The following is a 12,524-nucleotide window of genomic DNA, read 5'->3' on the forward strand; positions in this document are numbered from 1 at the left end:
ACACAGATCGTGTGGTTTATCAAAGTCGATGGAGATGTGAATTCCATCTCCTACAGTCCATCTCCTTCTTCCATCTCCTTTTATCTCCTACAGTCTCTGGTGAAACACATTTAATTCCTAGTGTACTTTTTGAATTACTAGCTTTCTGCTTATATGATTTTGTTTTTTAACAAATTCAATGTACCTTAGGCATATTTTTAAATGATTTACACAAGGTATTCTAAATATTCCAGTAACCTTCCAAAGTCCAACGGTGTGTCCCCAAATCTTTCTGGAGCTATAATCTCCACCATAGTGCTGCATGGGAAATTTACATATTTAAATGAATTTAAATTAGGTGATTTGAGAACTGTGAAGCCTTCTGAAACCACCAGAGATTAGGTATAATAGTATATTGGAAAAAAGATTGGGAATCACTTGGTAGACACACAAGGGACCTACCAACTTAACAAGAAATTAATTTTTAGAGCCAAAAAGATGCATGTGGTTATTGGATATTTTAGTATGGCAGGGAGATGGGGTTCATACAATCCTTTTCATAGTACACATGTACCTGATGCCCGGCTCTGGTGTCTGGGGAAGCCATACTTGTAAAAAAATAAAAAACAAAAAAACAAAAAAAACTGTTGCTACATGAATGAAGGGTTTAACCAGATTAATCATGGCAAAGTAGAGTCCTCTGAGAGGTATTCATCTTAATGTAGAAGTACTTAAAAGTATTATCTGCATCTTTGTGCAAAGCCTTTATAACAGCATTACTTAGAAGAAAAAGCACTGTATGTATACATAATATTCATGTAAGGCATATCTGTGTTGGACGCAGAATGTGTTCAGAAGGTAAATCAATAGAAAATATTCTCAAAAAGGACTCCTGAGTAGGAAAAGTCCCCACATTTAGAAAAGACCTTGGTGAAGTTGTGAAATAATATCGGAAAACAGTGAGTATCTCCCCTGCCCCCGGTATCGATGCCAATAAATAAGCAAGCAAATGATTAAATGCAACTGTTGGGGGTCTGTAATCTTACCTCCCAAGGTACTATCTCAGTGTGTCCTTGCCCCACCCAACTCACGGACCCATGGAGAGTATATGCACAGCTTGGGGAAAAATAGCCTCAAACTTCACCCCATGGGCACAAACATAGTTGGGAGCAAATTCTAGTGTAATCATCATGAAAAGAAATAGGAAGGTTTTCTAAGCTGGCCCTTTCATTATTGCCATTAAGTAGCTAAATGGTGTAACCACAAAAATCATCGCAAGTGAAGGAACGGAGGAATACTACACTTTGGAGAAAGAATTTACAAATATTTGAGTTAAATCTTTGCCAATTGCATGGAGGATCATCAACTAAATCAGTGGTTTACAAATGATTTAAAATCACCTGGGGAATTAAAAAAAATAAGGCCTAGAGTGAGGAATCTAACTCTGTCCTAAGTAGGTACCCAAGTGACCCCTCACCATCTAGAGTTGTACTGTCCAGTGAAACTGTGCAGTGATGAAAATGTTCTATATCTGTGCAGTCCGATACAGTAGCAATTAGTCACCTGTGCTTTCTAAGTACCCGAAATGTGGCCAGTGCTCCCAGGGAACTGAATTGTATTTAACGTTATAAATACAAAGTTGTGGTTCGTAACTGCCATACCAGATAATGCAGGTAGAAAAGAGTACACTCTCTACTGATTTGAAATATCCCTTTTATTATTTAGTAAATTTCCAGAAAAACAGATCTGTTTCTGGAGTCTCTTTTCTGTTCTATTCGTCTATCTCCCTATTCCCAACCAACTGTGATAGTTCTGTGGTAGGTGGAAAATTTCTGATGAACTTTAAAACTATTTTATCAAGCCCATAAATACCACGTTGAAAATTTAAATAAGATTGCATTAAATTTAGAGAATGGTTTGTAAAGAACAGGTATCTTTATCAAGTCTTTTCATCTAGAAACATGCTGTGTCTAATTCTTTCCATCCCTAGTTTATGTCTTTCAGTAATGTTTCACGTGGCTTCCTGTGCCAAGTTTGCTGCTAGGTTTATTTTCAAAGCATCTACTGTTTTTGTTGCAATTGTGAATGGGGTTTTTTTCCATACCATTTTTTTTTTTTTTGGAGACAGGGTCTACAGTCTGTTGCCCAAGCTAGAGTGCAGTGGCATCATCATAACACACTGCAACCTCAAACTCCTGAGCTCAAGCGATCCTCCTGCCTCAGCTTCCCTAGTAGCTGTGACTACAGGTGTGTGCCACCATGCCCAGCTAATTTTATTTTTGTATCTTTTGTAGAGTCGGGGTCTCACTCTGTTGCTCAGGCTGGTCTCAAATCCCTGGCTTCAAGCGGTCCTCTCAGCCTGGCCTCTCAAAGTGCTAGGATTACAGCACTTTGCTATAAGCCACTGTGCCTGGCCTCCCCATCATATTTTTTATATGCTTTTGCTGGCTGAGGGAAAGGGGATCTTTAGCTGGTGACTGGAATGTAGACTGCTAGTTGCCTTTCCAATCCACATTCTCCCCTTTTGTTGAGTGCTCAACTAAAACACTATTTCCTAACCTCCTTTGCATCTAAGAGTGGCAGAAGTCATTGAGTGAGGCTTCCAGAACACTCTAAGAGAAGCTCTGACTTTTTCTGCTTAGAACTATGATGTGATGGCTGGAGTTCCAGCACCATCTTATGATGCTGAGCACAGTAAGGAGATGGAGTAGAAAGAAAGGATCCTGAGTTCCTGATGACCTCTTTTAAATGAGACCATATCCCTCATTTGTTTAAGTCACTAGGTACTGCATATAATTCCTGTTATAGTAATATTGAATTCTACTACCTTACTGAAATCCTGTATTAGTTTTATGATTTATTTTCTTGGAGATTTCTAGGTAGACAGTTATAAAGTGTTTACTCTTCTTTCTCTTTTTGATGTATATTTCCAATTACCAAAATCCTGACAAAAAGAAAATTTACTTTTACCAACACTTTTTGTCTACTAGAAAAGATTTTATAATGTTTTTTAGTATATAGCACTGCAATTTCAATATACTATATCTCCTGGGCTACAGTCTTTGTTTTTTGTGGTTTCTTTTGAGACAGTGTCTTGCTCTGTTGCCCAGGCTAGGGTACGGTAGCATCATCATAGCTCACCACAGCCTTCAACTCCTGGGCTCATGCAATCCTTCTGCCTTAGCCTCCCAAATAGCTGGAAGTACAGGTGCATGCCATCATGCCCAGCTAATTTAAAAATTTTTTTTTTTTTACTTTTTGTAGAGACAAGGTCTTGCTATTGCCCAGGCTGGTCTTAAATTCCTAGGCCTCAAGTGATCCTCCTGCTGAGCAAATGAAGCCTCTTACCCTCCCTCTTCCATACTACTTAAAAATTAAGAAACTCCTTTAAGAGTTAGAATGTACTTACTTTGTACTGAACCTATTTTTGCATTGTTTCTGAAGTGACAAAGATTGTGCTGCATTAAAACAAAATGCCGGCCAGGCATGGTGGCTCATGCCTGTAATCCTAGCACTCTAGAGGCTGAGGCGGCAGGATCTATTTTCTAAAAAAATAGAAAAAATTAGCTGAGTGTGGTGGCGCACACCTGCAGTCCCAGCTACCTGGGAGGCTGAGGCAGGAGGATCACTTGAACCCAGGAGTTTGAGGTTGCTGTGAGGTATGATAATGCCACTGCACTCCAGCAGGGGCAACAGAGTCAGACTCTGTCTCAAACAAACAAAAAACCAAACAACAAACGAACAAACAAATCCCCCGCAAAGGTTAGAAAAGGGAGAGAAAAAGGAAGTGATAAAAGATTAAGCCATAGATGCTCTGGCTAGGCTCTTCTAGCATATGCTGAGGTTTTCCAGGGTTCTAAGGTTTGATGAGAGACACATCAAAGTTTTAACTCAGTCTTTTCGGAGATTTGTTTATTCATACATCTATATTGTGAGGTAACTGGATTAATTGAGATTGGCTTGATCAGAGGAGTCAGAACACACAACAAAGGACCGTGGTAAATTAGCTTTTGGTATATAGTTGCCTCACTTTTCTTATTTATCGAAAGAGGAAGGTGACCAAGTAATGCTCTCTTCTGCTGTTTACATGGGAAAAATTTTATGATTCTAAATGTAAATATTATAGTCCTTTTGAGATCAGATTTAACGTTTTAAAAGAATACCTAAAAGAGGGAATACACAATAAATCTCCAAATTTACAGTTAATGCAAAGTTTTTTGAAATACCGAAATTTTAAGCAGGTAAGGATAAACTTCGGAAAGATTATGAAAACTATTTGGGGTCAGTAAAAAATAGAAATAAGTTTTAATGAATGGAAGAGTAAACTTCTGTGAGTTTATGGAAACTCTAGTGGAACTGCTGGGAGTTAAATTTTTTAAAATTAACATAAAATAAATAAAAGCAGAAGGAAGCAAAGAAGAGTCATAATGGCTCCAAAGTTGGCAAGGCTAGAGTATAAGATGATTACAGGTATGACTCTATCCAAAGAACATGATATTCAGACAAGGAGGCAATCACAGACAAATGTGGGTAGTACCCGCCTATGACTTAGGGTAGAGGGACCTGAACCAAGACAAGTTCCAGTGGCAGCTATTGCGCTACTGTGGATATAGGCACCAGATTTGCTCACTTTCTGTTTGTACTCTGGTTTCACATGTGGAAAGAATGCACAGGCTGAAGGATGCTCATGTCCTGTCCTCTTGGCATTTATATATCTTACTTTATATGAATAAACCAGTATTCTGATTAAAGTCGTTTCCTAAGGCTTGCCTATAAAGAGAAAACTTGGTTGGCCAGACGAAACTAAAATTTAGTCGCCTTACCAGTTACAGTTCTTGTAAATTGATGCTTTACAGACCAGCTTTGGAGAACTTCGTTGATATAAGTCCATCTCTCTAAAATGGATCTTGTCTTGTTTCTTAGCTTTTGAGGTTGAGAGCAACGCCCTGGCCTGTAAAGATGTCATCATTCACTAGGAACCCATGCATCAGCCAGCTGCCCTCTACCAAGAAATGCTGCTTTGCATCCTTGGGTTCCAGCCATCTTTTCAACTGACATTTCCACATAAAGTGATACTGTGAAGAGGGACTCCAAATGCTCATCACTAGATATAATTTATTAGAAGGGCATTTCCTAAAGCTCTAAGCCCAGTATGTTTCTGTAGCTACACTGGTCACTTAAATGTTGACAAGTAACAGGGAAGTTATTAGAAATAAAATAGAAAACAGCATTTGTATCTGGAATTCTGAGAGTAGGTCTAGTTGCCACATTTTAAGAAAGACCTAATCTTCACAATGCTGAAAAGTAGGAACCATTATAATCTCCACTTTTAAGATAATAAAATTAAGACTCAGAGAAGTTAATTAACTTGCTCAAAGTCACAAACTAGTAAGCAGCAGAGCCAGCATTAACCCAGTTTTGTCTGTCCTATATAATAGGCAACAACAGATAAAAGCAGTTAGTAGGATATATAAGACCAGCTGGCAGAAGCAGACAGCAAAGAGAAGTGACAGCTGGAAGCAGAGCACAAAACAAGATAATTAGAGTAGCTGAGTCTTTCATTATAGCCTCAAACAGCACTGTAAACTTTAACAGTTCCTAAGGGTATCTCGAAATAATACTTTAAAACATTCTAAAGATAAAAGCTGCCTAATCAGAGTAGGACAAGTCTCATGTAATTGATAAAGTTGCCATTTCTCAACACTTCCAAGGTCATTCTGATTACCCAATGCTCTGTTTTCTGGATCAGCTGTACTGTAATAGCACAGTAAAATAATATACATAATGAAAAATCTAAGTCATTACTGTACATTGGAAAGTTTGTTCTACTAAGAGTTAGGAGAACTGTGTTCAATCCTGGGATCTGCCACTATGTCAAGATGCAGCCAATGACAAGTCATTAATCTTCTCTGAAATGAGGGTTTAGCTAAGTAAGTGCTACAAGTGCTGCCTGTAATATTTTATGATTCCACAAGATTAAATCATATTTAATATACTCTCTGTTTATTAGGAGATGGATTTTAAAAAGCTGAGATTAAAAAATAGTTCAGAAAAATTTGCAGCCTGGTAGGGTAAACTTCAGTAATCTGAAAATTCCTTTCAGTGGAACATTTCATTCGATCATGTTGTATATTATTCCATATTACAAACATTACATTGATAAATCAGTTAAAAGATGTATTTAAGTAAATATAATGGATAATGATTTATAATTGTTGTTAAGGCAAACACAAATATTTTAAGATAAATTCTAAAACTCTAAGGTTGCTTGCAGATCAGTTTATAAATGGGTTGGTTTTAACATACAGCACAAAATATGCAAAAGAGTAAACAAGTCTCTTCTCGAATAGTAAATGGCCTTGTTTTTGCTTATATATGGTAAGCAAAATAAATCTGAGACCCATACTTAAGTTTATTTTACTTATTATAAGATGTATATCCTTCTAAAAACTAATTCTTTTATTTATTCCCCTAAAACGAACTGTTTGGTGATAAAGACCATTAAAGGGTCTGTATTACTAACTCATCACATGATTTGCTAATCCTGATTTCCTAACATACATACGAAGTGACCTCATTTTCTATAAAAGTAATAGTTAACATTTATTTAGTACTTACTATGTGCCAAGCACTATCCCAAGTACTTTGTAACATTGCTTTATTTTTTTTATTTTTTTTTAAAGGCTGGTCAAGTGAAGCAGCGTAACATTGTTTTAATCCTAACATAAACATTAACTTGTTTTAATTCTATGAAGTAGAAACTACTTTTACAAGTATCCTCATTTTATAGATGAGAAAACTGAAGTAAAAGATTTAAATACTTCCTCAAGGTCACATTAGCTTGTCAGTGGTGAAGGAAGGATTCAAATACAGGTAATCTGGCCCACAGTCTGTGCTCTTAACCACTATGCACACTGCCTACCCTTCTTGTCCTGCCCTCAGCTTGACTGTATTTCCTGAGGACAAAGAAACATATCTTGTACGTATTCCTGGTTCCCAGACCATTTCTTCAGTTAGTGGAGTACCTGCCATACAGTAAGCACTCAGCATGTCTACAGAATTCAATTCAATCCTCACCCCATAATTATAACCCAATCAAGGTAAAAATGGGCAAAGGACTACAGGAAACATCCTTCTGTTAGCTCTTTTAAATGTAAACACATCTTCATATAAATTATTGTATTTTTAGTGGCAGAGAGGTGACATAAGACATTGGAGGGTGTTGGAAGTGGGTAGGGACATGGGACGTTGAGATTAAAAGCGAGATGTCCTTTTATTTCTGACTCACTCCATTTTCAAAAAGTGTTATTCTAAGAGTTTCCTACGGAAATAACTTTAAGAAACCATCTTAAAACTAGTCAGAGTGACAAATTATTAAACTCCTATCAAAAGGAGATGTCTTTCTATTGTACATGGGAAACTGTAATGTTCTGCTGTCATGTAATATCAGTTTTCAAAGACAGAGATTTAAAGCATCTAACAGTAGAAAACGGATACATCAATGTAAACATTTAATTCTCTTTACTTTTACAATTTGATTTACTTTACTTCACTACTTACATTGCATTTTCCATATCTGCTATATTTTCTTCCATTTTCTGAGACTACATAGAGGTAAATAAAGTTGTCATGAGATCCTACAGCCAGGAAGGTACCATCTAGAATGAAACAGGACAAAGTGTTGACTAGAGGAATATACTGATAGATTTATTTACTGTTATTTTACTGGACCTATCCTAAATGATATTTTCCAAATGCTGTTAAATCTCATCAATGTTCCTGTTATTTGGTGGTTAATGAATAAATCCTATCACTAAGCATGCTTACTGAAAAATAAATAGTCATCTAGTCCAATACACAATTCCTTCCTGAAGGTGCTCAAAGGCCTTGGACTCTACCATCGTCTCTTTCTAGTTGGCTAAAAACTGGTCCCAGAGAGGCTACCCTGCCTTCATGTGTAGAAGTACAGTGTTCACACAGCAAGCTGAGCGTACAGCTGCTTAATTCAGCTAGCAGATGATCCCTCCAATTACAGGTTAGGTCCTCTTGGGAAAGGACAATGTTCCCCTCTTTTGTGGTCTCCTCCACTGTACTTACCACAGTGCTAAGCACATAACAAATGGTCAATAAAGTCCACTTGATTTTTGGATTTAACTGCTACATTTGTGGTGGTTATTTGCAACTATACTACAGCACTAAAAAACCAAACCGAAACAAAAAAACCCCAGAAAAACTTTAAAACTTTCCTGCTTCAAGATGACTCTTTCTAGGTTTATAGCTTAAAGTACATACTCTTTCTTCCTTGTTCAGTTTAGAGAATGGTATTCTGTGCTTCCTTTGAGACAACTGAGAAGCAATCAAAAAGATCCTTTGGACCCTATGCTGATCCAACAACTACTGGAGTATATTTTCAAATATAAGAAAATGTCAGACTAACTCTAGGGAAGAATGGTGTGAATCAAAACCACATTTGTAATGGGAAAAGGTAATTGGAATATTATGGGAATTTAATTAACGTTCTGAATAAAGTACAAATAATTATTCAAAACAGGCTAAATGAATTTATCAAATTCTTATAATAAATTGCTAAGTATTTTATCTAATTAAAAAACTAATCATTACTATGTAACCAACAATGGTGTAACTAGATTTTAAAGGACGGTGAAGGACCTATAAAATTTCTGTATTTTGAATATTGCTATAATTTCTTTTACATTCTCTTGTATACAAAGAAAAGTGCTGAGCAATGTGACTGGTGCCTGTAATCCCAGCTACTCGGGAGGCTAAGGTGGGAGGATCCCCTAAACCCAGGAATTCGAGGCTGCAGTGAGCTACAATTGTGCCACTACACTCAAACCTAGGTGACAGTGAGACCTGTCTCTTTAAAAAAAAGAACAAAAAAAAGAAAGAAAAGGTTGCTAACTAGATATATAACATTTAGCCTGATACCTATTCAAAATTTTAAGTATGTATAGTTCCAAAAAAAAGGGATTTGCTTTATTATGCTTTCAATTGCAAATGCAGTTGCAATAGTTCATTCTAAATTTATGTTTGCTTGATGATTTAGAATGTTGTTTAACTTTAGCAGATCTTTTGTACTTTCTGGCAGCAGAATTTAATGTGATATTGGAGGAAACATTATTTAATACTTAATAACTCTAGAGAATAGAGAAAAAAGGAGTCAGCTTTATCAGAAGTAAAAACATGCAATTACAGTGAAGTGCTGTGAATGCCAGGATTGGGGGATGGGGGTAAATTTGCCTACCTATTGAGTAGCGCACTACAGAGAGCTGTTCATTCCCATCTGTGTGGATAGAAACTAGATCTCTGGTTTCTGCATCCAGAACAAACCACCTGTTAAGAAGTAAAAATCAAATTTTCTTCAGAAATTAGCATGTATAGAAAAAATGGTTGCTTTCCCCTTATTTTTTTAAATTTTAAGAAATTTTAATAATAGCCCTAAGTATGACATGTTTTCCTTTACTAATGAAGGATGAATTCACTTTGCAAAATGCTGCTAGATACAATATACATAAACTTATGTGGGGCTAGGCATATTCTCATTTCTATTTAGTTATTCACTGAATGCCAACGGCATCTCTTTGCTAGGTACCGTAGAAAATAAAGTGACAGGATCAGTGTTCTTGAACATTACACGAAGTTCGGAAAAAGGAAGTGAGGCAATTGAAAGAAAGAATGATTAAATGCCAACCTCAGTAACGGTGACTAGATGTAATAGAGGAACTCACAGAAGGAAAATGAATGACAGCAGGCATAGAAGATGGCTGGGGAAGATGGGGAAGATGTAGGATATGGGTTGAGCTGAACACTGAGGGAAAGTACAGACAATTTAGGCAGGAGTAGCAGCAGCTGTACAGCCAGGGAGGTGAGAATGACCATGTGTGACAGTATGAAGGTGGGAAGGAAAAGTAGCGAGCCCTTTATTTGGTGTGATTTCAAAGAAACTAGCAGGGGCACCCAACACCTTCAACACTTATACACAGAAGCTCTAAATTCTTTGAATAAGAGAGTTTTTCATTCATATTTATAGGAAAAATCAAAATGCAAATGCCTCTTTAGAGGTACAACAATGACTTAACTCCAACTATGTTATAAATGACTATTATCAGACTTGATTCTAAGAGCACTTGAAGGAAAGGATGAGTGCGTCGGAGGAGAATGGTGAGACACAGGATACAAAGCAAAGATGGAAACTATGGACAGACAATGTAAGGCAGGATAAGTGACAGGAGGGCAGGTTATAGACATTATGCATAGCTGGTTGGAAGAGTCTACAGTTGAGCACTGCCTGGATCAGAGTAGGTGCTAAATATTTGTAGAATGAATAAATGAACAAATAAATTTAAAATAAGCCTTGAACATGACAAAAGCCAAGAGGTATTTAATAGTAGCACAGTGTACAGGAAGTAAATGGCTGGGGTGGAGAGAACAGGATAAGAATAGAAAAACAAAATTACTGTCGTGAATCTCATATAACTGGATAGGACAAAAAGAGCAGCAAGTTTTATTTTTAATTATTCAGATGAAAAAAATTCCGCCACTAAAATAAGCCAATAATTTAATTTTAATCTTTTAATTTTGAAGCACTATAACATCTGGAAAGAGACAATTTCCCCTATAGATTAAAAGAAATATTTAGGAGAGAAAAGGGCACCTATCAATAAAATCCCTCTCTAATTAAACATATTCATGAATGAATTTTAGTAACTTGCGAGCTATGGGCTAAAACTTCCAGGCAGCTAACCTAAGTCATAGATTCTGTCATCTACTCAGGTAAGAGAAACAGCTTCTATGTGAATACTTGAGTTTAAAGGCCAATGAGCAGGAAACTAGTACTGGGAAGCCCTACTCTGTGTATTTACTGATCATTTCCATTTCAAAAGGTGCGTAAGAAACACACTTTATTGCATTTGGACAGTACCCATAGGTTTCTTCTGAGAATGTAGTTCATTAATCAATTTTTATGGCTACCTCCATGAAATTCCTCTGGGCCAAGAAATGCTAAAGCTGATGTCAAGTGCCTTTCCAGAGTTAGAAAACAAAATGATATTCCAATTCAGACTGAAATGACACAGCTAACGGACAATGAGATACAGAGCTGCTCTGTAAGTATCAAGTTTTTAATGAATTTATGGAAACTTTATTGCACACTCTTATGCATTTAAAAATTATTAATTTTTATTTTGGAGAAGCCCCAACTATTATTAACACTGTTTTAAGACCATTTCCAAGTCAGTTTAATCTTTCTAGGAAAACTGCACACAATTTTTCCTTTTTAGATACTCCCTTCTAATGTAATCAAACCCCAGAATGTCTGTTTTGGTATAACATGTGTAGAAACCTAAAACTCTTAGTCATTTATTGGGTAGAGATAGCAGCTATCCCCCTAAAAACAAAAAACCAAAAACCCCCAAAGCAAATCCCCTAAAAACTACTTTTCTTTTTCTTTAATTGTATCTCAGAGATTAATTCTTATACTTTTGGTAAATAATTTTTAGTAATAATTCAATAATTTTGTTATTAAAAATATACAACTTCCATACAGACCCTTAGCAATAATTTTAGAGTTCCCACCCTTTTCACTGCATGGGCTATGTTTTACCTTCAGAAAAGACTTTTGGGCTCAGGACTTTTGTTCCTAACAACAAATTTTCTAGCAAAGGAGATTTTCTACAAATAAACAAATACTTAAGTTTTCACTGAATTCTTATTCTAGAGTACATATATTAGAACCAAGCTTCTGCTTTAGGGTAATTTGTAATCATTATGAGGCTCTGTATGGCATAAAGGACCTAATGGACCTTTCCAAATATAACTGCTGAATACCAGAGATGGGAAATCTTTGGCCATTTATTTTAACTAATCAGACTTGTGAGACAAGACCAAAAGGTAGTACCAACATTATCTTAATGACTTTTTAAAGACATATCAATTTCTTTAGTGGCAAAAAAATAAAATTTTAGAGCTGGAAAGTACCTTAAAGTTTCTAAATGAATATATGTCTATTTATGATGTTAAGTTACAGAAATATATATCATTGCAATATAAATTGTGTCCTTTGGGTGGTAGACTTGTAACCCCCCCCCCCCCCCTTATGATCTTCTACTTATAAAAATAGGAATGCGGCTTTTATAATTAGAAAAATAAAGTCAAAAAACAGGAGGGCACTTAGGGAGGCCATGGCAGGAGGATCATTTGAGGCCAGTAGTTTGAGACCAGCCTGAGCAACACAACAAGACTCAGTTTCTACAAAAAATAGAAAAAAATTAGCTGGACATGGTGGCACAAACCTATAGTCCCAGCTACTCAGGAGGCTGAGGCAGGAGGATTGCCTGAGACCAGGAATCCAAGGTTGCAATAAGCTATGATGGCGCCACTGCACTCCAGCCTGGGCAACAGAGGGAGACCCTGTCTCTTAAAAAACAATCAAACAAACAAATGAGGAAAAAAAGAAAAGCCAAGCCCAAACAAACCTCTTATTTTAAAATAAGAACACTAAAATCCTGTGATGTCAAAACACCTGA

The 12,524-nt window shown here is 36.4% G+C and overlaps 1 protein-coding gene across 1 annotated transcript in view; it reads right to left on the reverse strand.

Moving 5' to 3' along the window:
- The window catches only part of EML4 (echinoderm microtubule associated protein like 4), a 180,085-nt gene that overhangs the window by 8,070 nt on the left and 159,491 nt on the right, over positions 1-12,524 (reverse strand). The window contains exons 19-20 of the mRNA XM_012653843.1: positions 9,245-9,333; positions 7,540-7,637 (exon numbers count right to left, since the gene is read on the reverse strand). Of these exons, the coding sequence (XP_012509297.1) occupies positions 7,540-7,637; positions 9,245-9,333 (187 nt within the window). The remainder of the gene's footprint in view (positions 1-7,539; positions 7,638-9,244; positions 9,334-12,524) is intronic.

Source organism: Propithecus coquereli, unplaced genomic scaffold, assembly GCF_000956105.1.
Source record: "Propithecus coquereli isolate 6110/MARCELLA unplaced genomic scaffold, Pcoq_1.0 Scaffold43, whole genome shotgun sequence".
NCBI classification, from domain to species: Eukaryota; Metazoa; Chordata; class Mammalia; order Primates; family Indriidae; genus Propithecus; species Propithecus coquereli.